Consider the following 27,982-nt stretch of genomic DNA (forward strand, 5'->3'; position numbering starts at 1 on the left):
CGGATCCGAGGACACAGCCTCAGAGTGAAGGGATGACCTTTAGAATGGAGCTGAGGAGCAATTTCTTCAGCGAGAGGGTGGTGAATCTGTGGAAGTCGTTGCCACAGAGAGATGTAGAGGCCAAGTCATTGACTTTTTAAGACAGAGATAGATAGATTCTTGGTTAGTAAGGGGATGAAGGTTTATGGGGAGAAGGCAGAAGAATCGGGGTGAAAAACATTGAATGATAGAGCAGACTCAATGGGCTGAATGGCCTAATTCTGCTCCTACATCAATGGTTCATGATCTACCCAATCAACTTTTGTTTGCAAAACTCTCAACACCGTGTCTAACATTAGATGTGATTCAGCAATTGGACAGTTTTAGTTCACCAGCAAAGCAGTCAACTTGCATATTCTTGATGTCATCGTTGGAGTGGTTCTTTATCTATTAATCACCAATGAGACCTTTAACTTTTTAATATTTCCATTGTAAACCCTGTTGTAAAAGGCATCAATGCCTCCCTTGCAGGATGGTTCTCGAAAGCTTTTTAACATGGCTTCCTCAAAGGACATAATCATTAAGGCATCATAAGTAAACATTTATCGTTAAATAACTGAACCTACAGTGATCCACAGGGATGAGTATTTGCTACTAAACTGAGTCTATAATTGATCCACATGCTGAGGGCAGTTAGGAAAGAAAGTTATCTCTTTGCTGATGGGATGGATCTCCTGCTTCGAAACTCCATTGGCAGCTGAATAATACTAGGAGAAAGTGAGGACTGCAGATGCTGGAGATCAGAGCTGAAAAATGTGTTGCTGGAAAAGCGTAGCAAGTCAGGCAGCATCCAAGGAGCAGGAGATTCCTGAAGAAGGGCTTATGCCCGAAACGTCGATTCTCCTGCTCCTTGGATGCTGCCTGACCTGCTGCGCTTTTCCAGCAACACATTTTTCAGCTATGAATAATACTACAGACGGAAGCTTAACGTTAACATCAACATTAAGAAGATAAATCTCTTGAGAAAAGTTTGGTGCTGATATTGTGAACCCATCTTTGATCTTCGACTCCACAGACTCAGCTTCTTAGCTAGAGTTAGGTAAAAATACTGGAAAAATGTGGCAGAAGTTTAGGAAACTTTTCTAAACTTTTGGAAAACTCAAGGACACTCATCATCTGTAGAGATTTTTCAGTGACCTAAATTTGTCCAGCGATGAAACACTTAACTTTAAACTGAAGAGAGAGAGAAATAAAACTGTCTCTTACACCTGGACTTCTGCCTAGGTCAAAATAATTAACTGAATGGGTGCTGGCAGGTGGGACTAGATTGGGTTGGGATATCTGGTCGGCATGGATGAGTTGGACCGAAGGGTCTGTTTCCATGCTGCACATCTCTATGACCTAAGATGAAAGCTTCCTTCTGTCTATGGTCCATGCTGAAAGCGCTGGCTGTAGCCTCTCCAGAAAATAACAAAGCAAAAGTGCAAAGAGTTTTTGTGAGGTTACTCTGACACTGCACAAATTGTTCTTGGAGCACAAGCTGCTACAATTAAAACTCAGTGTTTTATAGGAGTTTTCAAAGCCCACCAGCAGCAACAATTCAGCTGTCACTCCTTCCTGTCGAACTCTCACCCAGAACTCTGAAGCTTTGTGCTCAGATATTTAAATCAAAGCTAAGCTTTGTGTGCCAACCCAGGATTGTTGGAGCAGGCACTTGTCGTAGTGAAATGTGAGCCTTGTTGTTTAGTAACCTGACTCACTCCTGAGCGATACCCATCAGTGCCAGGATTCAGTCTCTCAGGTGTGCAAGCTGCTCTTTATGCCAGCTGATCGGCAAAACAGGACGCCTACAAGTACCTAAAATTTGGAACAACACATAGTAAAAAACACAATTGACCAGCTCTCTCTGCGTCTCAGAGGAAACATAAAGGAGACAGCTCCATATAAGAGAATACAGTATTACTAGAGTGCCATTTTTAGGCACTTGTAACTGACTGTCTCAAAATAACTTGAAACCTATTGATATACTTATGGCATCCCTACAGTATGGAAACAAGCCCTTCGGCCCAACAAGTCCACACCGACCCTCCGGAGAGTAACCCAACCAGACCCATTCCCCTACTATATTATACTATATTTACCGCCTGACTAATGCACCTAACCTACACATCCCTGAGCACTATGGGCAATTTAGCATGGCCAATTCACCTAACCTGCACATCTTTGGACTGTGGGAGGAAACCGGAGCACCCGGAGGAAACCCATGCAGACACGGAGAGAATGTGCAAACTCCCCACAAACAGTTGCCCAAGGCTGGATCGAACCCAAGTTCCTGGTGCTGTGAGGCAGCAGTGCTAACCACTGAGCCACCGTGCCACCCAGGTGTCCTGAAGGTTCCTGTCCAGCAGCAGTGGCCAGTTTTCATCCAACCTTTCCCATCATCTTTAAGGGCACCTTCACCTTGAACCATCCTCTCTCTCTCCCTCTCGTACTCTCTCTTACCTCTGGCACAGGGAGCTGCCAATCTGTCAGAGCTGGACTGCCTCCTAGTGGCCACTCTGCCTGAGGGGTACGCCAGTATCAAATCACTTACCACCTCGCCACTCACCAATGCTCTCCGTCCTTAATTGGCTAGTGAGCATGCTTCCTGGTTGCTCATCGACTGGCTCATCAGAAATCATGTCAGCATGAGGCCTGCACCCAAAAATGTGCCCTATGTCAGAGTTCCTGTCCAGCCTGTTCACTTAGTTTCTCTTCCCACAGATGCTGCACAACCTGTTTTGTGTTTCCTGCACTTTCTATTCTAATTTGAGATTTGCAGCAAACGTAGTATTTTGCTTTACAATGTGATACCCTGTAACTGAGCTTCATCCTTCACTAAGCTCTCTATAAAATTTGGCACTGGCAACTGACAATGGCTACTGTCTTTCTTTTGTTGTCCCTATTAATAGGGCTGCCTTCATATTTATTCTACTCTTGTCCCACACTGTGCAGTAATGCCCTTTGAGGTGGCCTGCCAAGAGCAAGGGCAATCTAGAAGACCTGTTACTATCTTCTTGAGGCAACTGGTGGTAGGCAATAAATGTGGCCATGTCCGAAATAATGGCTGAGCAGAGAGTCTGTTTTGGTTTTGTGTGTTGAGGAAGGAAAGCATGTTGTTAAGTGAGGGCGGCAGGCCTGTGAGTGTGTGAGATAGTGTCCAACAGATGACATGATAGGTTAGGTTGACATTTTCTGGCAGGCTGTCGGAACTATAATATGACCCAATCGTCTTGGGTTTCACCTACAAATCACCAGATGCAAACGTATTATTGTTCAGGAGAGTGTCCCTTATCTGCGAAAGAGATTATGTCAATTTTGTCGCCCAGTACCTATTTGGGCAGTTTTATTTATACACAAGATGCTAATGTAACTAAGTGGGTCATTATAAAACAGCCTACAGTAAAATGTGACTTGTATTTATGGTTTATACAGCAAGGACAGTGTGTTTTGGCCTTTTATTATATGTTCTACATCACTGTTCACATGATAATGAAATGAGTGTTTAAGTTATGTATCTGCCACACCTTTCTGTTGGGAAATCAGAAACTCCTGTGTGTTGATAAGAACAGCTCTCGATGTTGTTGAAATATCGTTGACTGATATAGGAGCGTACAGGCAAGGGGAATACTCTGAAGTCACTCGGGAATAAATTTAATACATCTCAGTGATCCATTTCCTCACATTTCCTTGAATTTTTTTTCCACACCTTCTTCCTCCACTGCCTACTTAGGTTGTCTGTTTAGTATCACCGAACCTTTTTGACTTTGCTGACCCTTCCAGTCCTGACCCTTCCTGTATTCAGTAGCTAGAGAAACATAGAAAGTAGGAGCAGGAGGAGGCCATACGGCCCTGCGAGTCTGCTCCACCATTCATTATGTTCGGGGCTGATCATCCAACTCAGTATCCTGTTCCCACTTTCTCCCCATACTCTTTGATCCGTTTAACTCTGAGCCCAGTTGTAACCTGTTTTTCTGTACTACACCTGAAATAGAAGATTTGTACTTTATATAAACTGAGACTATGGGAGACTATGATCAGATCTTATTTTACACTCCACTTGGTATTCAGTCCCATTGTGCAGGATTTTTTTAAAATTATTAATTCACACGAAAAGGATGTTGCTGGCTAGACCAACATTTATTGCCCATCCCAGAAGGCAACTAAAAGTCAACCACATTGCTGCTGGTCTACCACACTGATTTCTGGACTGGCATATGAAGAGAGACAGAATCAGTTAGGACCATGATCACTGGAGTTCAGAAAAATGAAGAGGGTTATCTTGTCGAACTCTGTAAAATTCTAATAGGATTAGATAGGGTAAACACAGAAAAGATGTTCCCAGTGTCTGGGGAGTTCAGAACAAGGAGTTTCAATCAAAGGATACAAGGTAGGGTATTTACAACTGAGATGAGGAGAAATTGCCTCACCCAGAGAGTTGGGAGCCAGTGGAATTCTCTGCCTCCGAAACTGGCTGAAGCCAAAACATTGAATGGCTTCAAGAATCAGTTAGACAAAGCTGCTCGGGCTACAGGTACCACAGGGAGGGAGACAAAGAAGGAACAGGGCGCAGAGTTGGATGGTCAGCCATCATCGTATTGAATGGTGGAGCCGGCTTGAAGGGCTCACTGCTCTACTTCTGCTCCTATTTTCCACTTTTGTAAGAACCAATCTCTCCATGATCGAGTTTGATTTGTTTTCTCCTTGTTATTCAGGGTCTGGTAAGCGAAGACGATGCAGCAAACAGAGCTGCTCAACTTGTTTACTCGCTGGCCTTTGAGAGTTAGGATTCCGTCCTATTTTTAGCTCGTGTTCTGCAGATTTCACCACTAAAGGAAGTGTCCTGTGTCTGAGACAGGTTTTAAATCTAACATGCCAGGCAATATTTTGGAAATTCAACATTTTCTTTATTTACAACAAAGGTGAAATTTATTGTTTTTGGTTTTAGTTTATAAACTGCCTTTAAATAGTTGTCTCTTGAAGACATAATACTTATGATCAGAGTTTACTGAATAGTGTTATAGGACACGCTGTTATAAGCCGAAGATCAGTGGTAAGACTAAAATGTGCCTCCTCCTGGAGATGGAAGGAAGTCCGTACCTCTGACTAACTAAAGGGCAATCATGCAAAATATTAACTGGGCCAAGCCAAAGAAATGGATGCAAGTTAGCCACCAGATTTTTCCCTTTAGTAGGATATTAAAATTCCAGGGGGACTGTTTTTTAAGGACAGGCGCAAAAGGTTTAGAGTGGATTTAAGGTAAACAAGAATTAGCTTGATGGTAGCTAGAGCTCACTGACCAAAAGAGGCAGGAACTCTCAATGGAAAAAAACTCTTAAGTATGTACGTGAATATTTGAAACATTATTGCATACCAAGTATGGGCCAAGTGCTAGAAAATTGGATTAGAATAGAAAGATGAACATGATGGCCAAAGGGCCTCTTTCCAACCTGTTAAAACACTATAAACTGAGGTCATAGAGTCATACAGCATGGAAACAGACCTTTCAGCCTAACTTGTCCATGCCATCCAGGCTTCCTAAACAGCACTGTTCCCACACACAATATACAATGCAGCTCAATGTCTTTGCTGTGTGATGGAATACCTTTACAACATGTACCCACTCTGGAATCCTTTCAAAACAGTCTGTAAATTCAGTAGAGGCCTGTGAACCCTTGCTAGATTGTTGTGCAAAGTGGGGTTCCTCACCTTTTCCCAATTTTATGAACTTGTGACACCTTCCTTGAAACGGTTGACTAACCAGAATGGTGTCAAATGAGACTTAATTCGACAACCTTAATGGGAGATTTAATTCATTCAGGATTTGCCCTTGCCAGGCATTGCATGTGATTTGATTAATTCGGAACATGAGTGATTATGGGTGGTGGATAATAGCTGAAAACTATCAAGGATGATTTGGTGGTAGGGAAATAAGCACTTGGTGGTTTTATAATAGCATTTCTGGATATTTAAAAAGATCTGTCAAGGATATAGGAAAGTTTTCTGTGGATCACTGAGTGTTTCACAGTCAACAGGAAGCTGCCAGATAGCCCACTGAGCCTATCCAGGGGTATTACAAAGACAGAGGAAGTGAAAGAGCAACAAAGGATGACCCAAAGATGCAGAGGTCACATTCTCTTAACATGATAGCTGGAATTGGGCGGCACGGTGGCACAGTGGTTAGCACTGCTGCCTCACAGCGCCAGAGACCCGGGTTCAATTCCCGACTCAATGACCCAAAGATGCAGAGGTCACATTCTCTTAACATGATAGCTGGAATTGTGCAGTGCTGGCGCTGGCTGTGGTTCCTTAACTGTGCAAAGATATTATTACAACAGACTTGTTCGAAATTTGTACAACTGAGAGACGGGAAGTCACCTCACATTGGACAAGAACCCGCAGCCTTCTGCTTCAAACGAACATGCCACAACTTGACACCAAGTTAAAATCAAACACACACCAATCCCATTCTGACCTCCCGTTCTCCCTTCCCCATTCAGCCCCTTTACCCAAACTAGCCCATGCAGAAAAGACAGCTGGGGTACTAACTTAGCCTGTACCTTCCCTCGCTGGAGGTAAAAGTAATGGTAGAGCCAGAATGAAACTCTTGGGTGGTCATTAATTGTCCACTTAAAGACCTCAATAGGCCAAAGGTCAAGCAGGCTGCCCTCCCCACCATAGAGTGGGAACCAGGCCAGTATGGGAGAGAAGGCGATGGGAAGGCCACCATCCACCTTCAAATACTCCAATAGAGGGGTCAAATCTAGTCCCATGGATAGCAAAGTAATCTGAGCTCCCTGTGCGGAGAGTTAAAGGGGCCATTTTAATTTTACTGCTGCCAAAGCCATTATTACACACAACCCGATGAGAAGATGAATGTCTATTGCATGGAGAATGATTCTGCTTGTTTTTCTTACTGGTGAATCTGATGTGAGCGTTGAGCTGATCGAGGTCTTGAAGATTAAGAAACATAGAAAATAAGACCCAGAGTAGGCCATTTGGCCCTTTGAGCCTACTCCACCATTCAGTATGACCATGGCTGATTCTCTATCTCAATGCTACAACACAGACAAAACAAGCCAAACCAAATCAGTCACTATCACCAGATTTGCAATACAGTGAAATTAACACATTCTGTGGCCCTCCAGAGTGTCCATTGTTCCTAATCAAACTTCCCACTTTCTGTCCTTATCCTTTGGTGTCTTTATTATATAAAAAGTTGTCCATTTTTTTCTTATATACTTAATGACCCTGCCTCCACAGCCTTTTGTGGTCGAGAATTCCATAGGTCGACCACTGTCTGAGTGGAGAAATGTTTCCTCACCTTAGTCCTAATGGTCTACCTCATTTTCTAGACTCCCCACCAGGGATCACATCCTCCCTGAATCTGGGCTGTCCATAGTAGGCATTACTCCATCTTAACTTATCTAATACTAAAACATTTACTTTTGCCTTTATTGTCTCTGGGCCTGACTATGCCAATGCATTCCTGGCTGGGATTTCACATTATACTCGTCATAAATCTGAAAACCTAAATTCACAGCAAATCCTGTTCCTCTATTATTCCTGTGATCACTGGTCTGCGGTGGCTACCAATATATTGACTTTAAAATGCTCAATGCCCGAAACGTCGATTCTCCTGCTGCTCGGATACTGCCTGCCCTGCTGTGTTTTTCCAACACCACATTTTTCAGCTCTGGTCTCCAGCATCTGCAGTCCTCACTTTTTCCCTTTAAAATGCTCAAGCTTGTTTTCAAATCCTGCATAACCCTGAGCCCTCTCTATCTCTGTAATATCCCTCAATACCACAATTTCCACAGTAGCTGGACTTCCCAGTTATATAAATGACTGTGCGTTCAGTTACCTAGATTCCAGCCACACACCTCTCCATCTCTTTAGTTTGCTTTTCTCCTTGAAGATACTCCATAAAACCGACCAAAGTAATGATGATCTGACCACATATCTCATTATCTGACTCAGTGTTTGTTTTATAATGTGAAACACCTTGGGACACTTCTCCATATTAAGGATTGCTTGAAAACATATATTGATGCTGACATAAAAAAAGGTATTGCTGTTATAGAGTCATAGAGATGTACAGCACGGAAACAGACCCTTCGGTCAAACTTCTCCATGCCGACCAGATATCCTATTGGTCAGAGCATTGAGTATAGGAGTTGTAGCTGTACAGGACATTGGTTAGGTCGCTTTTGGAATATTGCGTGCAATTCTGGTCTCCTTCCTATCGAAAGGATGTTGTGAAACTTGAAAGGGTTCAGAAACGTTTTACAAGGATGTTGCTAGGATTGGAGAGTTTGAGCTGAATAGGCTGGGGCTGTTTTCCCTGGAGTGTTGGAGGCTGAGAGGTGACCTTATAGAGGTTTGTAAAATCATAAGGGGCATGGATAGGATAAATAGACAATTTGGATCACAAATTGAGCTAGTTATCATTAATTGACTGGGGAAATCAGGAACAGCATTTTTGCTGAGAGATTTGTGTGAACTTGCTGCCATAGGAATCATTGAGATGAATAACATACCTTTGGAAGAAGATAGATGAAGAGACAAGGAACGAGCAGTGGAACGTTTATCTGATGGGGTTAAGTAAGGAAAGATTGGGGAACGTTGTTTTGGAATATAAACAATGCAGTCAACTAGTTGGGGTTGAATGGCCTGTTTTGTGCTGTGATCCCTTCAGACCTGTGTGTAAGGGTGTGAACTCATCCACCAAAATAGCTGCAAACCTCAGGGAAAGAGGTGAAGGTGGTGGCTACAGAAAGTCACCAGTACTCTTCAGTTAGGCACCAGTGATGCCGAGAGACAGCCTGGTTTGTGCCAAGTGTTCTCAATGTCTCATTGGAAAACAGAGCTCCCACCTTGTCCCGAACATCTGAAGACTGGAGTTGCCATGTAGGAACCGAGTGATGTAGTAATAGGAGTGAGCCATTCATCCCTTTAAGCTGGTTTTGCTGCTCAGATTATAGCTGGGATGTGTCGCGGCCAATCTCTGGAATCTTTAAAGCCTGTGCCTAACAAATTCGATCAGCCTACATTTTCAAAACCACAATTGATCCTGTTCTAGTAGAATCACAGGGAATCCTAAATACCAGTGATAACAGAATAATCCATGGATGTCCTGTGTTTGTACAAAGTATAAACAGCTTCAGCTGTCACAGCCATTAGTCAAGTGATTGACTCCAATTCCAACTGATTGCAGTCATTTATGTGCAGATGGCACACAAACATGCTTTCTGTCTTCACCTAGTTTGTGCAGTCTCGCCAGCATTCTTTTTCAAATGGGTGATTCATGAGACTTGCTGAAAAGTCAAACCCCCTCACACCCCTCAGTTTTTACGTGGACTCCCACTATTTTAATGGGCCTGAAGTGCAAACAGAGATGAATCCTTTCATTCGTGTTTGTCATCCTTCGCTATAACTCCATTTAGAGATTGCCAAACCTCTTCCATTTTAATCCCATTCTCTTTCAATGTGTTTCTTCTGAGAAGATCAGGGTGAATCTGTCATTCCTGTTCTCTCAGTGAGCAACCTGATAGTTTGGTGCTGCATTCCCAGCTCAACTTTCTGTTCCCTGGGTCACCAGTATTGATTCATTACTTGGGTTGCCATCGCAGGTTGTAATAATGGAGATTTATTGGGAGATCCCAGGAAGGTCTCCTTTGATTTTTGAGATTCTGTATCACTAGCAGTATTTGGATGACTAGAGTAGATCTCCTAATCTTTCCCCTAGAGTACAAAGATCAGAGGAAGTAAATTATTGGTTGGCTGCTTGAGAGGTTGGGAGGGGTTAAGACTTTAAGACATGGGAGCAGAAGTAGGCTATTCAGCCCGTTGAGTTTGCTCTGCCATTGTTAGATCATGACTGATCTGATAATCATCCAGTTCACTTTCTTGCAAGGTGTGACTTGCTTTCAGGAGTGTCCCTTGTTAACAACATGAAAAGTCCTGTGTATCCCCTTCCCACTACCTTCTGATGGACAAGTTGAACCAAAGGGTCTATTTCCGTGCTGCACATCTATATGACTCTATGATTCTTGACAATTCAGTTTTTGGGTGGCAGACGAGATGATTTTGTGTAAAGTTATTATCATGAAGGATTTTCCACAACATTCTTTTACCTTGCTAAATTGAGGTATTTGGAATTTACCTCAATGCGGGGGGGGGGGGGCGGCGGCAAGGGTATGCCTGGAAATCTACCTATGATGTTAGTAGACTGATACAGATGTGCCAAGTTTGGCATGCTATCCCTGAGAGAAAGTCAGGGTTAACACACTGTCCATGGGAATGTGTTAGTTCCAGCAGTGTCTGACTGTATCCTTATTTAGAGTCATAGAGATGTATAGCGTGGAAACAGACTTTTTGGTCCAACTCATCCATGCCAACGAGACATCCTAAATAAATCTAGTCCCATTTGCCAGCATTTGGTCCATATCCCTCTAAACCCTTTCTATTCATATACCCACACAGGTGCCTTTTAAATGTTGGAATTGTACCAGCCTCTACCATTTCCTCTTGCAGCTCATTCCATACACGCACCACCCTCTGTGTGCTAAAGTTGTCCCTTAGGCCCCCTTTAGATCTTTCCCCTCTCATCTCAAACCTAGCTGTTTAGTTTTAGACTCCCTTACCCGGGAAAAAGACCTTGTCTATTTATCCCACCCATGCCCCTCATGCTTTTATAAACCTCTATAAAGTCACACCTCAGCTTCCAATGCTCCAGCCTAAACCAGGGAAAATAGCTCCAGCCTAAACAGCCTCTCCCTATAGGTCAGACCTTCTAACCCTGGCAATGTCCTGTAAATCTTTCCTGAACCCTTTCAATTTCAACATATCCTTCCAGGTGGCTCAGTGGTTAGCACTGCTGCCTCACAGCGCCAGAGTCCCGGGTTCAATTCCCGCCTCAGAAGTTTACACATTCTCCCTGTGTCTGCATGGGTTTCCTCTGGGTGCTTCAGTTTCCTCCCACAGTTCAAAAAAAAAATGTGCAGGTTAGGTGAATTGGCCATGCTAAATTGCCCATAGTGTTAGGTGATGGGGTAAATGTAAGGGAATGGGTCTGGGTGATTTGTGCTTCGACGGGTCGGTGTGGACTTGTTGGGCTGAAGGGCCTGTTTCACACTGTAAGTAATCTAATCTATAGCAGGGAGACCAGAATTGCTCGCAGTATTCCAAAATTGGCCTAACCAATGAATGTCCTGTACCACTGTAACATGACCTCCTGTATTTGCTTAGGAATTTTCTCCCTGCATCCAAAAAGTTTGAAAAGTAGATACTGACCTTTTTAAACAGGAAGAATGCATTTCATTTCTTTGAAGAACAAGCAATACTCTTATTGAGATGCAGTGCAGCAAATAGGAACATATTCAGGGTAAATGGTAACATATTTGTCTTTTGAACAATGGATATGCAAGGTTGAAAATGTACAAGTTATGGTGACACTATTCTGCTTCAAGCATGCAGAGATTAAAGATTCATTGTTTCAAAGGGAACAGAGTGTTTTGAGCGCTAAGTTATGAATGTTAAAGGAGCTGTTTGAGGACAGTGGCTGGTGACAATGTTGTTGCTTGGAAAATGCATTGACATAAAAGTTTACTGTTTAACGGGAGTTCCATCCGTGGAATGTGATGGTAGAGGGCAAGTTTTTTTTTAAAAAAAGAAAGCCTATTTTGGAGCAATGTTATGAGACAGTTCTTCAAATGTACAACTGTAAGCTTACGGGGGGGGACGGGGGGGGGGGTGCTGGTTTACGCAAGGAACTTCACATGGTGTAGCATGCCCTGTCTCTGAGCCTCAGGCTGACAGATCGAGTCCCGTTCCCGGACTTGGGTGTACAAATAAGGCATGTTGGGCAAGCAGGTTGTTTCATCAGCCAGTGCACTGAAAAGGCAGCCAGTAAGAGTGGGAAATTCCTAGTTAGCTATTCCTGGTTAGCCGTGCACACAGTACCACAGGATGGGCAAAATATTAAAGCCTTCACTTTGCTCATAGCTCCAGAAACCCAGCAAATTTCTGTTTCAGTCAGTCTTATTAATCTGTTTCAGTTAGTCTTATTAATCTGTTTGAACTTAGCATTTTCTCTGAAACAGCAGACAAATGCATTTAGGCATTTATAAGACTATAAGACCATAAAACATAGGAAGAAAGGCCATTCGGCCCATCGAGTATACTCTGCTATTTAATCATGGCTGATGGGTATTCCAATTCCACTTACCTGCACTCTCCCCGTAGCCCTTATTTCCTTGCAAGATCAAGAATTTATTAATCTCTCTGCAGCAGTGTGACATGATAGAATTCTAAGCTGAGCTCCAGTGCTCAGCACTGTTCTGAATTTCCCCGCTCTCTGTTCGTTTCCTATCTCTCCTTTTCCCTAAATGAGTGTATTTCTTTTTCATGAAATAGTCTCCTGCTCCAGCATCGCATTTCCCACTACACTACAGATCGCCAGCTTCTTTCCCTGGTCCCAGGTTAGCTGACATTGGAGGGTTTCCTTTGCTCACCTGCTGTCAAGCTCCATTTCCAAACCTCCAACATCACCCCATCCATCCTCCTTGCAGGAAAGTCTTCCTCAAGGCTTTTGTTGTTGCCAAATCCCGTTCCTCTCCAGGCTGTGAGCATCGTTGTTACTCCCACATCTAGTGCCCATCTCTCTGAAACACTTGTGTTAATCCTTTTAATGTTCTATATCCATGGAACCAAAACAATCCCAGGTAAGGTACTGAATGACATTCCCAGACCTGTAGACATGAAGCACTGTTCCTACTTGACTGCCTTTTTTTTAGCAGCATTGACCACACTATTCTCTAACAGCACTGCTCCTCTATGTTTCAGCTCTGTTGCCCTTTTATTAATTCACTCCCATGATATGACCGTCTCTGTCAAGACCAGTATTTATCCTATTTTTACCCATGTGTTCAATGGAACACAGTCTCTAACTTCTGTACTCACTCCACAGTGCCATACTAGGATCCCTCCAAAGTAAGTCATGATCTAATTAATTGGCTCGATGGGCTGAGTAGCCTGCTCCCCGCACCTCCCCCCATGTACATGTTATCCCACCCTTATTTCTTTCTTTTCCCACCTGGTGCCTCACAGACATGGAGTCGTGTATGCTGATGATGTCCAGCTCTAACTTCCACCAATTCTGTAAATTGTTTTGTGATTTTAAGACCGGATTGTGTCTACTGAGGCAGATAACACAACTCAGAAATTCCCAGTAAACTATGCCTTCCTTTAAAGAGAAACTAGACAATTTTCACTGCAGGGAGATCAGGGTGGGATAGAGTGGCCTTAAGCAGACTGTTAGAAGGGCAACTGTTTTCTGGGACTTTGTTCAAGTTATCCTAGACCAGTTAGGCCCTCTAGTGCTCACCCCATGCAAATCCCTAATTCCCCCATCCCATGACCTCTATTAGTCCCCAGTTCAAACTCATGCCTCCCCCCATTTCCATGGCTCTTCATGCCCAATGTTATTCACCCCAACCCACCCCTCATGCCCCTTAAACCCTGACGTCACTTCCATAGCCACTCACCCAATATTCATCATGGGCAAACCTCAGAAGCCACATGGAGATGAAAACAAAATGAATACAGCTTTTCACTCAAAAATATTTGAAAGTGAATGCAAGAATCCCATTCAAAGTTTTTAATTTTCATCAAATGGTTAATCTCTTACATAAATAATCAAACTTCTGTTCAGACCACATATCCAAGACAACTTATCATCTCATAGAAGTAAACCTTTAAAATGTTACTTTCACTGGCTCAGATCCCCCTGTTAAAATAGTTATAGCCTTTGACACTCAGCCTCGCATTCATCATGACAAATAATAGCCCTTGGGGAAATGCTAATAAATCTAAATGATATGACCCACTAGTGATATGCTTCTCTAACCCATACTACATCACTTGTCAACCAGAACTCCCCAGCATGGAGGCTTTAAAAAATATACTGACTGCTTAAATCTTATAATTTTCCATGTTTAGAGAGCAGGAGATTGAAAAGAAGAAACTTCAGAGCATGGCCCAGGGAGAGGGATGATGCCAGGTTTATAATGAATGCTGCTTAATTTCTGAATGTACAGATGAAAGCTGAACACTATTTGCAGTAGAACAGATTTACAACTCTTGGCTCCAGCTCTGTAGAATGATTACCTCATGCAACTATGCAATTGGAATTCCAAGCAAGACACTTGCATATATTAGATTTCTAAATGCAGGAGGGTGAGTGTGATGTAGCAATCAAATGCAGATCACCATCGACTCATTTCTTGGGTTTTGATATCTGCTGTATGTTGAGAATTGAGTTAACATCCTCATATAATAACGATGACAAATGCATCCGTATCATGAGGTATGGGCAGTTCACAGCTCTCTCATTTAAAAAATAGTTTGATTCCCCAATCCAAAATTCCAAAATCTGAGAAAAGTTCATCATGATGTCCGACACTACTGGCAGACAAGGAGTACTTCAACCCTAACCTTCCTTCAGTTACACTAGACTATGTATGATATCCACATTCATCCTGGTACTTCTGAGAAGTAGTCTCCAAACTAGACTGCAGCTTGTATTGTCACGATTATTAAGTGGAACCTTGAATTACATAAGGTCATTTGAACCTTTGGAAGAGGCGTACTTTCTTCATAAACATTGCCAGCCAATTCTGGCGTTTGAAGTAACTGTGGAGCATGAGATTTCCTGTCTGAACCTTTGTAGGTGCTAATGAAGTTTCAAAGAGTGAGACTTCAAAAAGACACATGTAACTTGATCCAATTACACCCATTCAACAGGAAATTGTCTCTTATGAGTTATGTTACAAACTGGGGGTATCGGTTAAGACACAGACTTGTGTTGTCACCTTTCCAGGGGTTAAAACCCTCTGCAGCCCCAGTCTATGTGTGTTAGTCAATTAGCATATAGTAAAGTCAGAGATTGAGGACAGCCATTACACACCCCAGCACTGCAGGTAAAAAGGATACAGAAAATTACTTGTTCCCTAAAACACCAATTTTGGACTGGCAACAGGACAAAATAATTTTACTTAACTTGAAATGGACTGCTCACTAACTAATATCACTGCTGCAAGTATTATTGATCATAACATTTCGTAATCTATTCTTTGCAGAATTTAGACTTGTGTATCTGTTTTAATTTCTATCATTTTAGTTTCATTTCTAAGATATGTAAATGAGTGTTGGATTATACACTTCTTGTGTTTAGGAAGTCTTCGTTAACATGAGATAACCTGGTTAAATTGGCTCATTTTTATTCATAACTTCATTTGGACTGTGAGAAAGGCATCTCTAAGGGAAGGAGTCAATTCCCTGTGATCCACTGAGGGTGTAGGTGAGTATAAAAGGGAAGCCATTCATCCCTCCTCACCCAGAAACTTGATTATCGGGAACTGTAAAAAATTCTAGAACTTCATCAAGAGACTGGTCAGAACAATATGGAACAGTCACACTGCATATCAAAATAATACAAACTTTGCAAACCTTATTACCAAAAGCTGTCCCATTACACAGGTTTAAATTTGACAAATGCAGTTGTAGCAAGTTGAATTACCATGAATAGCACTGATGTGGTTCACATCAAGACTGATTCCCAAATGACATGCAACTTCCCACCTTCTCCAGCTCCATCTCCTTCAACGGTAACACACCACTCTCCACCTTTCCACCGCTACATTGATGACTGCATCGGCGCCACCTTGTGCTCCCGCGAGGAAGTTAAACAGTTCTTCAACTTCGCCAACACATTCCACCCCGACCTTGAGTTCACCTGGATCATCTCAGACACCTCCCTCCCCTTCCTGGACCTCTCCATCTCCATCAATGGTGACCAACTCAACACTGACATTTTCTACAAACCCAACTCTCACAACTACCTGGACTAAACCTCCTCCCACCCTGCCGCCTGTAAAAAAAATGCTATCACTTATTCCCAATTCCTCCACCTCCCAGGAGGACCAGTTCCACCACAGAATACACCAGCTGGCCTCCTTCTTTAAAGACTGCAATTTCTCCTCCTACATGGTTGATGATGCACTCCAGCGCATCTCATCCATTTCCTGCACCTCTGCCCTCGAAACCTACCCCTCCAACCACATCAAGGTCCTCACCTTACATCCCACAAACCTCAGTATATGCCGCATCATCCTCCGCCATTTCTGCCACTTACAAACGGACACCACCACCAAAGATATATTTCTCTTCCCACCGCTATCCACTTTCCATAAAAAACATTTCCTCCTCAACTCCCTTGTCAGGTCCACACTCCCCACCAACCCACCCTCCCTCTTATCACCTTCCCCTGCCACCGCAGGAATTGCAAAACCTGCGACTACACCTCCCCCCTCACCTCCGTCCAAGGCCCCAAAGGAGCCTTCCACATCCATCAAAGTTTTACCTGCACTTCCACACATGTCATTTACTGTATCCGTTGCTCCCAATGCGGTCTCCTCTACATTTGGGAGACTGGACACCTCCTCGCAGAGCGTTTCAGAGAATGTCTCCGGGACACCCGCACCTATTAACCCAACCGCCCTGTGGCCGAACACTTCAACTCCCCCTCCCACTCTGCCGAAGACATGCAGATCCTGGGCCTCCTCCACCGCCACATCCTCGCCACTCGACGCCTGGAGGAAGAACGCCTCATCTTCCGCCTCAGGACCCTCCAACCCCAAGGCATCAATGTGGACTTCACCAGTTCCCTCATTTCCCCTCCCCGCACCTTATCCCAGTTCCAACCTTCCAGCTCAGCACCATCCTCATGACCTGTCCTACCTGCCAATCTCCCTTCCCACCTATCCACTTCACCCTCCCCTCTGACTAATCACTACTTTCCCACATCCATTTACCTAATGCAGTCTTAGCTACCTCCCCCCCATCCCCACTCCCATCCCATTTATCACACCACCCCCTCGGCTCACAGCCTCATTTCTGATGATGGGCTTTTGTCCGAAACATCGATTCCCTGCGCCTCGGATGCTGCCTGACCTGCTGTGCTTTTCCAGCACTACACTCTCGACTCTAATCTCCAGCATCCGCAGTCGTCACTTTCACCTAACTTCCCACCTTTGTTAACTTCCTAGTGCATTTTTTATATTAGCAACATTTTGTTCCTGGGAAGTGACTGTGCTCTCTTTAAACTGACTAATAAAGATAAGATTTCATTTCCTCATTTTGACAGCATTAAAAACAGCATTATACATGGTCCCATCGGTTAAGTTAAAATTACCCCAGTTTGCAAATGTTCAGCTTTCCCTAAATCCTCGTGTGCTATATCCTGTAGTTGATCATTCTCGCTGTATTCCCCTACCCTGACATTTCACTTCCTCATTAGGTAGTTAATTCTGCAGTATTAGTTGAGATGTGACTAACCTAATAGTTTATTTAACATGTTTGCTGTCTGCGTGAAAGGTCATGTCTACACCGCACACAGGAAGTCATCAAGACACTGAGAAGAGAGCAGAATGTTAGGATAGCACTGCTGAGAATGTCTTTTAGAAGCATCACAACGTAAGATCATAGCTGGTCTGATTGTGGCCATAACTCCATGGCACTCTCTTGCCTTGCACAACCCCACAGCCCTCAACTCTGTTATCGATCAAAAATCTGTCTTATTCCATACTGAGTTTATTCAGTGACCCAGCTTCCACTGTTCTCTGAGTAAGAGAATTCCAAACATTAATGGCCCTCAGAGACAAAGTTTTGCCTCATCTCCATGTTAAGTGGAAAACTTGTTAATATAAAACTGCACCTCAAATTCTCGATTCCCACATGGGGTTGTATGGTCTCAGCAACTACCTTGTCAAACCTCATCCAAATCTTTTCTGGTTCAGTAAGTTCACCTCTGACAGCAGTGTGCTCATGTGAGATTCAGAGAGCTATAGCTCTCCTCTGAGAGCCCTTCCCCTGCCCTGCAAGAAATGCTTTTCAACACTTGAGTCTCTCAGTTCAAATGTTTGTTTGCTTGCCATGGTCATGTTGTTTACGTGTAATGGGATCCATGTCTTGGCACAACTTTACTGGCAGCTTAAGGGAAGAGTCAAGTGTGGAATAGTTGCCACTGAGGCTACAGGGGTGGACAGGGTAGCTGTGATTTGACCTGATCTGAGGACACTGTGGCAGTACGATGTGAAAAGAAGAAAGGAAGGGTATTATTTAAATGCTGATAAAGAAGTGTGGATGTACAAAAGGATCTGGGTGCCCCTTGTACATCAGTCAGTCAAGTTAAAAATCACACAACACCAGGTTATAGTTCAACAGGTTTATTTGGAAGCACTAGCTTTTTGAGCGCTGCTCCTTGACTTTTCCCTTAAGCTGCTCAGTAAAGTTGTGCCAGGTGGTTGTGGAGTATAAGATCAAAAGACACAGAATTTATAGCAAAAGATTACAGTGCCATGTAACTGAAGTGATATATTGAACAAACCTGGATTGTCAAGTCAGTACCTGAGGAAGGAGCAACGTTCCGAAAGCTAGTGCTTCCAAATAAACCTGTTGGATTATAACTTGGTGTTGTGTGCTTTTTAACTTTGCCCACCCCAGTCCAACACCAGCTCCTCCACATCAGTCAATAAAAGTAGGCAGGTAGGTGCAGCAAGCATTTAGGAGGGAAAATGCTATATTGACCGTCATTGCAAGGGTGTTTATGCTCAGACGTAAGGCTCTCTTACTGCAGTTATAGGGTGTTGTTGAAACCACATCTGCAGTATTAGATGCATATTAGTTTCCCTATCCGAGAAAGGATTTGTTTGCCATAGAGGGAGTGCAGTGGATATTCACTAAGCTGATGAGGAGAGGTCGTTTCAATTGGGCCCTTAATCACTATGGTTTAGAAGAATGAAAGGGGACCTGATTGAAATGTATAGAATTCCAAAAGAACTGGACAGATTAGAATGCAAGGAGGATATTTACCCTGGTTGGAGAGTCTGGAACTAGGGGACACAGTCTCATGATACAGTGGAGGCCATTTCGGACTGGGATGAGAAAACATTACTTCTCTCAGTAAATAGCGAACCTGTGGAATTCTCTCCCACAGAAGGCTATAGAAGCCAAGTCAATGAATATATTTTCGGTCCATTCCATTTTCACTGTCGGCAGTGCATCCCGGGTGTATCGTGTCAGAAACAAATCAGGAACATGACAATCCTCTCAAAAGAAAGAAATTGATAAATTGTTACATTTTAAAGGCACCAAGGGGCCTGGGCAGAAAGCGGGACTGTTGCATTGAGATGGATGGTCAGCTGTGACCACATTGAATAGCAGAGCAGGTTGGAAGGGACGAATTCCCTACCCCTGCTCCTGGTTTCTATGTTTAATATTTGAAGTTGAGTAGGTGGCAGGGAAATAATGCTGTTCAGTAAATGAGTTCTAACTATGTGGATTAAATGTTCCTGTCATGAACAATGTGCACCACTCTGTTTATAGCAATCACTCTCGGTAGCAATAAATTTGCATTCATCAGACAGTCCGGAAGCCCGATTTATAAATCCGAAAGTATGAGATGGCTTGTGTATGCACATTTCTCTTTGGAGTTTAACATTTATAAGAGATTGAAACTGGAGATTAAAACACCTTTTCCTTTCTTGTGTAATCTGAGTAATGAACAAAGGCCTATTGTGTGGTTACAGGGTTGATGGCTGCCAAGCTGCGACTATGTGGCAAAGCATCCAGTCCAGCACATGACCTCCTTAAACACATGGCACTTCAAGGGGTGTCAGGTAACCAAAGCATCAAAGGCTTTTGATGCCAGCCCTTACAGTGAGACCCGTGTGTGACGTTCCGTCAAATGTTCCTGTGCTTTGGGGAGCTTATAAGAAGGAGTTACACTCTCCATTCTGTTGCATTTAGGCCAGTGTCTGAGTTTAGCTAAATGCTCTCCCTTACACAGCTCAGGTAGCAAATTTGACAAATATCTGCCTGCTTGAGCCAGATACCTATATCTTATTACACTGCAAAGGGCAAACCACTAGAGGAAGCTGGAAAGAGATTGTCTATTTTTCCATCCAGGCAATTTTGTTACGATATATATTTATGTATATCCCTTTTTATGTGTATATATTTGCACCTTTTGACCTGGTAGTTTGCCATCAGCGTAAATCTGCACAACAATGCTCATTTTCGTTTTACCCTTGTGATGGCAATCTGTCCATTTGTAGCATTTTTGTTCCATTCCATTTTCGCTGTCGGCAGTGCATTCCGGGTATATTCTGTCAGAAACAAATCAGGAACATGACAGTCCTCTCAAAGGCAGAGCTGCCCAGTTTGTCAGCTCATCAAACAGAGGCGGCTTCACTAGCTCAGCCACATGCACAGGATGGAATACAGTCACCTACCCAAGGACTCTCTATATAGGGAATCAGCTGGAGACAGACAGTCAGTCAGCACCCAAAGTTGTGCTTCCAGGAGGCTTGCAAATGTGACTCAGCAGCACTCAACATTGACTTTTATGCCTGGTCACCAGTTGACATAAGAGGGAAAAGGGAGCACTCGCTGAGACCTGGAGTGCACCAGTGTGATGTCCAGTGATTTGCCAACAATGGCCAGTACTAAGAACAATAATCCACAGCAACTCTGTGTGCAGCACTTGTGTCAGAATCTGCCTCTTCACCTCATGACCTCTTCACTGATCAACATGGGGCCACTACATGAAGACACCATCTAGAAGTGGAATGTTTGCTACATACCCAGCAGTTTTTGTAGATGGAAGGAAGCTGGATTTTCATTAACATGCAGCATTCCATTACAAAGTCTGTTTTCATCTGATAATCATCTGCTGTGACGTGTTGGAATTAGCTAAGAATTTTAAAATATATCATCTGGATAGGTCCACATCTTCGAGAAGACTATGGCCAAAAGTAGGCTTCAGTAAATTCGGGTTGCATCCTGTGACGTTCTGAAGACCATCCAAAGTATCTTAGTGCAAATTAAGTTAAATATCACAAAAACAGAAATTGTTGGAGGAGCTCAGCAGATCTGGGAACATATGTGGAGAGAAAACAGAGTTAACATTTCAAGACCTTTCAGAACCAGATTCAGTCCACAGATACTTCCAGACTCGCAAGTTTCTTTGGCAATTTCTGTCTTTGTTTCAGAACTCCAGCATCCACAGTTCTCCATTTTATAATAATAACAGTAGTGTTGTTTGGACATTCACAAGTTAGGAGATTAATGATGTGATGTAAGATGTGTGATTTATATATATTTTAATATCTTAGGGTTTGGTTTTGAAATAGCAGCATCTGGGTTTGGACTATGCAAAAGTTTAATGATTAACTTGTAATTATTTCTGTAGCCATGGTGATTTCTTTGAAAACACAATAAGAGAGAGAGAGACTTCCTGGAGAGAAACAGGATTTTGTTCACACTGGGAGAATTTTGTCTGAATAGAATAGGCAGTGATGTGAAGCTTAGAAGATTCTGAAATTTGTTTGGCTTAGGTTAACAGCGTGGCTGGAAGAAAGCACTTTTGAGTTGGGCTATTTTGCAGAAGTCTTGGCTGAAGCTGGATGTCGAAAACATTTGCTTCTGAAGAAGATTTTAGAACTGTTCTGAAACGGGTTATCTCAGTGTAAGGAGTTAGTCTGAAAGTTCCAAATCAGAAGTGTTTGGTTAAAATCTGGAAGAGTTATTTAAATCTGAAGAGGTCTAAGCTCAGTTGTATGAATACTCAACGAAGAGGTTGTAAGATTCTCCAGACAGGGAATGGAATCCACAGAGAAGCCCCATGGGTGTGATAGAGAAGGCAGGTCTCTCTGGTGGGAATACTGTAAAGCTGTTGGGATTAATGGAATTGTAGTTTTCTATGTGTTTTGATTCCTTTAAACTCATGCTATATTTAGTTTAACTACCATATGAATGTTGTACACCTAATAATTTCTTGGTCAGTGTTATAATAATCAAAGTCTTTCTTCAAACATTCTGTTAAACGTCATTGCATCATCCACTTTACTTTGTAAGCCTTTGTTGTCTTTCCAAATGTCATTTTTTTTAACTGACTGTTTTATTGTGTCTGACAGATCTGCGCAGTCTGCTTGGAGGAGTTCAAGCCGAAGGATGAGCTTGGGATCTGTCCATGTAAACATGCATTTCACAGAAAGTGAGTACAGTGGAAATTGTGCAGCAGACTGGAATGGTGCATATTGTGGTGAATGCACTCAGTCTTTTTCCCAGGGTTGGGGAATGGAGGACAAGAGGGCATCAGTTTAAGGTTAGAGGGGAAAGAATAAAAGGGAACCTGAGGGGCAATTTTTTTATACAGAGGGTGGTATGCATATGGAATGAGCTGCCAGCGGAGGTGGTTGACGTGGGTATATTAACAACGCTTAAAAAGCATTTGGACAAATACATGGATAGGAAAGATTTAGAAGGATATGGGCCAAGTGCAGGGAAATGGCATTAGCATGGATGGACATTTTGGTCAGCATGGACCAGCTTGTGCCAAAAGGCCTCTCTCCGGGCTGTAAGACCCTATGACTCTACATCCCTACGGTGCGTTATTGCCTTAAAATTCGATGATTCCAAGAAAGTAATGCTTCTGGAAGCTGAGACATTGACCTATTCCTTTCTGGGCATTAATAAGTGGCCTGGTTAATGTCACAGTCTTGGAATAAGCCATCAGCCTTTCAGGGCTGAAATGCGGATAGATTTCTTCACTTAAGGATGATAATTCTTTAGAATTATGTACCCAGAGAGCCCTGGGTAGCCAATCGCTGAGGATAGTCGGAGATTTGGATACTCGGAGAATTGGGGAATATTGCTGGAAGGGAAAGCTGACAGAGAAGGTCAGCTGTGATATTGTTGAATTGGCAGAGCAGGCTTAAAGGCTAAAGGTTTGCTCCTGCTTTTACTTTTATATTGTTATAAAATTAGTCTAAATTTAACAGTAAAGTCATAGAATCTCTACAGTGCAGAAGCAGGTAATTTGACCCATCAAGTCTGCATTGATCCTCTGAAGAGCATCCCACCAAGATCCACTCCCCTACCCTATCCATGCATTTCTGATGAAGGGCTTATGCCCAAAACATTGATTCTCCTGCTCCTTAGATGCTGCCTGACCTGCTGTGCTTTTCCAGCATCAAACTCTCGACTCTGATCACCATCCCTCACTTTCTCCTGCATTTCCCATGGCTAGCCCAGCCACCTAACCTGCACATTTTGGACTGTGGGAGGAAACCCACACATGCACAGGGAGAGCATGCAAACTCCACACAGACAGCCACCTGAGGGCAGAATCGAACCTGGGTCCCTAGTGTTGTGAGGTAGTTGTGATAACCACTGAGCCAGTGTGCTGCCCTATTACTGCTATATGAGATTGGTGGGACAGAGGGAGAAGGGACTTTCCTGAACTTCTAATTGTGCAAAATGGAATATAAGATGTTGTACTGTCAATGGCTGATATCTCTTTTGTTTTCATGAGTATAAATTACACCAAAAATACAGAGCCCAGTGTACTGAGAAATAAGTGTATTTCTTTTCTGCTTCTCTCTTTCATAGGTGTCTGATCAAGTGGCTCGAAGTAAGGAAAGTTTGTCCACTCTGTAATACACCTGTCCTCCAAAATAACCAAGAGTCAGGAGCTATGAGTGGAACGGACAACCTCGTGTAGCACACGCAGCTCGCATTTCAACTCAAGAGAAAGGATTTTCTTTTTTGTATCATCATTATTTTTGTTCATTTGTTGTTTCATTTTTTCCGTGTGTATAATGGAGCCGATTCACAAGGTGGCGATCCTGCGGACCCAACCTGAGTGTGTGGTTAATGGCGCACCGTGACACACCGCAAGGGGACTGGAGAGTCTCGAACACCAAAGCACTTTTTTTTGTCGCTGGTTCCACCAGGAGGTGCTGCTGGACCTGTCAGTACAACATAGCGGCCAATCTGACTTGAGTTATACACGAAGGAGCACTTTACAATGACTCATTCTCCTCCCCTTTTCCAACTGTCACAGGTACAAAAAAAAAGAGACTGGAGGTGTGTACTGCATAGGGTTTTCTTAAAGTTCCTTCAGGTTGAGCACTCGGGTGGCAAAAAGGGGCGTGTCAACATTTTAAGGGATAAGCAAACAAAGGGAATGGACTTTGGCCTTTACAAAGTGGAAGCTTTGAGCATTACATGACACTATGCAAAGCAGCCAACCATGAGGCAGGACTTCTCAATGATTTCATGCTTAAACCCAAGTTACAAAATTGCCAAAAACAAAAGTGTTAAAGCTCTCACTCCTATTTTAAATTAGGTCTGTGAATGATAATGCCCGAATTATCGTTCACCGCCCTTTATTCCTCAGCCAGAGCCTCTTGGCATTAAACCACCGAAATATTTGATGATGAGGCACTTTCTTTTTGGGGGAGGGGTTGGAAAAGTGGTCAAACTCTGTTCAAGACACTACACATATGGCTGAATGAGTGGAGCTCTTTGGGACAATCCCCTTAGTGAATAGATGATTTTATTTTCCTTTTTAAAAGTAAAGCATTATTAAGAACATTTTGTAAGAAGAGTTTTCAAACACTTTGAGTCTTTGTGAATGCTTTCTGTGGTTGGTCAGGAGCTGAGATGTGTCAGTTTATTCAATCAGGCTCCTCAGGCAGGTGGAGAGAACACTATAGTGTTAATTAGAGACCCACTCAGCCGATCTCAGCTGTCGAATACATCAGCATATGGCCAAGAGTGTAAGTGTGGTCGATAGTGAGATCCTGTGCAAAGAAGTAATATAATGTTAAAAAAAAAATGCTTTAAAAGAAAACAACAAATAAGGAATTTGGGTAAGAAAGGTGAGAAAAATGTGTAGGTTGAGAAAGGAAAGAGGTGGAGGTGGGTTTGGGAATGGCTAGAGAGCAAGTGGAGCTGCTTGGAAAACCGAAAACTATCTGAACTGAAATCAGACTAGGATTAGCATTGAACCTCTCATCTGTATTAATAAGATAGGTAGCACTGGGATGTGTACCAGCACAGCTAATGAAAGCCTTGTGGACCTTTGCCTAATTCTTTAAAATTTGTGTCATTGGTAGACAGGATGGTTAAGAAGGCATTTAGATGTTTGCCTTCATTGCTCAGACTTTTGAATACAAGAATTAAAATGTCATGTTGAGTTTGTATAGGATGTTGGTGAGGCCTTTTCTGAAGTACTGTGTCCATTCCTGGTTGCCCTGCGAGAGGAAGAATATTATTAAAAGGAAGAGGGGTCTGAAAAGATTTACAAGGATGTTGTCAGGAACGGTGGGTTTTGATATATAAAAATAGACTGGAAAGGCTGGGACATTTTTTTAGCTGTCGCGTAGGAGGTTGAGGAGTGATCTTCTTGAGATTTATAAAATCATCAGGGGCAGAGATAAGGTGAATAGCAAGGATCTTTTCCCTAGGGTTGGGGAGTTCAAAACTCTGGGGCATATTTTTAAGGTGGGAAGAGGAAGATTTAAAAAGGTCACGAGGGGCAACTTTTTTACACAGGATAGTTCGTGTGTAGAATGAACTGCCAGAGAAATTGTAGATGCAGGTACAGTCTAACATTAAAAAGACATTTGGATAAGTTCATGAATAAAAAAAAGGTTGGAAGGATATGGGCCAAAAGCAGGCAGGTGGGGCAAGATTAGTTTGGCAGCATTGTTGGCATGGATTAGTTGGACCGAAGGGTCTGTTTCCATGCAGTATGACAGTATAACATCATTCATTTAAAGACCAATTTCCTCAAATTCATTGCAACCTTGTCCTGGTCTCCCAATAATGAGCAACATAAAGAGGTGATTCTGAAAGAAAGATTGAATGCTGGAGCTTTGTTCTGAGATTCAGAATGTTGCTGATGCAGCAGTTAGGAACCTACAATTGATTCATTTTTATCTTATTTGAGTTACACATGACCTTTATCCGAAATGCTTTTTTTGAGAATGTCAGTGAAAAGTATATCGCATTTGAAGTGAAAAAGATGCCATTTTTGTTCCCCATATTTTTGTTTAAGGTCCCCCAGATCTCAGTATGTCCAGTTCTTTATAGCAGAACATTGTGATGGCTTTACACTTTCCCTCTTTATCAGGCTACATGACACTTTGTTAAAAGGCCTTTTTCCTTATTGTTTCTGAGTTACTCTAACTCGTGAGCTGAACTTTTACAATTGTCTGCCGTGGGATAAAGAAATCTTCGAATTTTAAAGCACAGTGGAGGCTTTGCAGCCCGTCATACCCATTCTAGCACTTTGACAATGTTATCCAATTAGTCTCACTCCCTTCCTCTCACTCCTTTTTGTTGGGACCTCTGTTTTCCTCCCTTTAATTGTAGACTCTTTTTCTTTTAGCTAGGCAGGATTTTAATGAGACTGTGATTTTAATGGGACTGAACTATAAGCTCTCTTTGAATGTACTAGACCCTCTAGTCAGTTAGAAATGTCCAGTTCTAATTGCTGATAGTGAGGCACAATGAGGCAGGAGGGTTGTCTTTTTCACTCGGCATGTACTCAGTGTTCTCGAACCCAGGTGCACTTTATCTCTCTCTCTCTCCCCTCTCTCTCTCTCCTCTCTCTCTCCTCTCTCTCTCTCCTCTCTCTCTCCTCTCTCTCTCTTACCTCTCTCTTGTCTCTCTCTCTTGTCTCTCTCTCTTGTCTCTCCCTCTCGTCTCTCCCTCTCGTCTCTCTCTCTCGTCTCTCTCTCTCTCTCGTCTCTCTCTCTCTCTCGTCTCTCTCTCTCTCTCTCTCTCTCTCGTTACCTCCTTTTGTCAGACATTGTGATGATGGGAGGGTGTGATATTAACCTAACTTGCCAGACACGAAACCTACAGAGTCAGATAGGAAGGTAGCTTTATCTCATTTCCAAAATTACCATCTATGATTCATGAAGCCAAAAATCAGGACTGGATATCCCAACCATTCCAACCTGCACTCATCAAGGCAAGGTGTGACGGAGATTGAATCCTTGAATAATTTGTGTAAGATATTTTTCTTCTCCCAGAATATAGGCTCCACTATCAGCTGAGTTAGCAGGTCCATTACCGACTGTGAAATTGAGCCTTCTGTCTGAGGGAATGAGGCAGGTTCAATCCTTGCCTCTGAGGCAGCTGAGTTTCAGAAACATCGGCAGAGAGTTTAACAACATGTTCTAGATCCATATTTAACCAATCCATATAATGCTGCGAAAGTTCACCATGTATGGATTTCCTTGACGACCTGATGCCTTCTGAAGATAAATAACCCACCGACAGTAGCTTGTGTGTTAAAACTGATTACTTCACCAAGATACCAAAGAACTAGAACACCTATGCTGTCAAACCCATGGAGAGTGGTATTCATTATTCAGCCATTTGTAACCTGCCTTCACTCTTGGTTCTCAATAGACTTGCTACTCGTTATGGCATTCACTCCTCTGATCTTGACCCAGAATGCTGATGACATGGTTTCTCTATGTAATCCTGCTACCTGCTCCCCAGAAGGTGAAGGAATCCTGAAAGGAGATTCATGAGAAGAGTTGAACAAAGGCCTATTCAATTGGAATTATTCCCTCATGCGCTCTTCTTTTGCTAAAGTCATTGGTTGTGAATTGTTGTTTGCTGAGGAGCTGGGAGTTTGTTCTGCAGTGAGCTACTGAAATGAAATCCCTTCCTGAATGGTGCCACAACCGAGAGTTTCTCAAGATGGCCAATTGTTGGGTTTGTCAGTCTGCGATGAGTCCTACACTGCCTCAATTTCTAAGGCAAGGAGTCGAAGAGATACAACCTGAGAATTATATTTTTTTAAAAAATACAATAATACAAAGCACTTAACAAGTCTGGAAAACCAAGCTTAAACATGTGACTTCCCATCAAACAAATTCCCAATCACAGCCATGCCTATTCGGAAGAAGAAAGTAGAGCAGAACCATCCCCTAAGAAAGGCCTAGAAACCTGCTGCTGTCTTAGATGGGGATTGATGTATGGTGGACGAGGACAAGGGAGTAAGGAATTATTTTGGTACAAGCATCAAAACCAC

General features: G+C 42.8%; 1 protein-coding gene across 2 annotated transcripts in view; it reads left to right on the plus strand.

Annotated features, from left to right (window-relative positions):
• rnf24 (ring finger protein 24) overlaps window positions 1–25,104 on the plus strand; it is a 151,177-nt gene extending 126,073 nt beyond the window's left edge. For both annotated transcript variants that reach the window (XM_043700148.1, XM_043700086.1), the window contains exons 5-6: window positions 22,056–22,135; window positions 23,533–25,104. In XM_043700148.1, coding sequence (XP_043556083.1) covers window positions 22,056–22,135; window positions 23,533–23,644 — 192 coding nt within the window. In that variant the 3' untranslated portion in view covers window positions 23,645–25,104. The remainder of the gene's footprint in view (window positions 1–22,055; window positions 22,136–23,532) is intronic.
• Window positions 25,105–27,982: the final 2,878 nt, after the last annotated feature.

Source organism: Chiloscyllium plagiosum, chromosome 1 (genome assembly GCF_004010195.1).
Source record: "Chiloscyllium plagiosum isolate BGI_BamShark_2017 chromosome 1, ASM401019v2, whole genome shotgun sequence".
In the NCBI taxonomy this organism is placed as follows: domain Eukaryota; kingdom Metazoa; phylum Chordata; class Chondrichthyes; order Orectolobiformes; family Hemiscylliidae; genus Chiloscyllium; species Chiloscyllium plagiosum.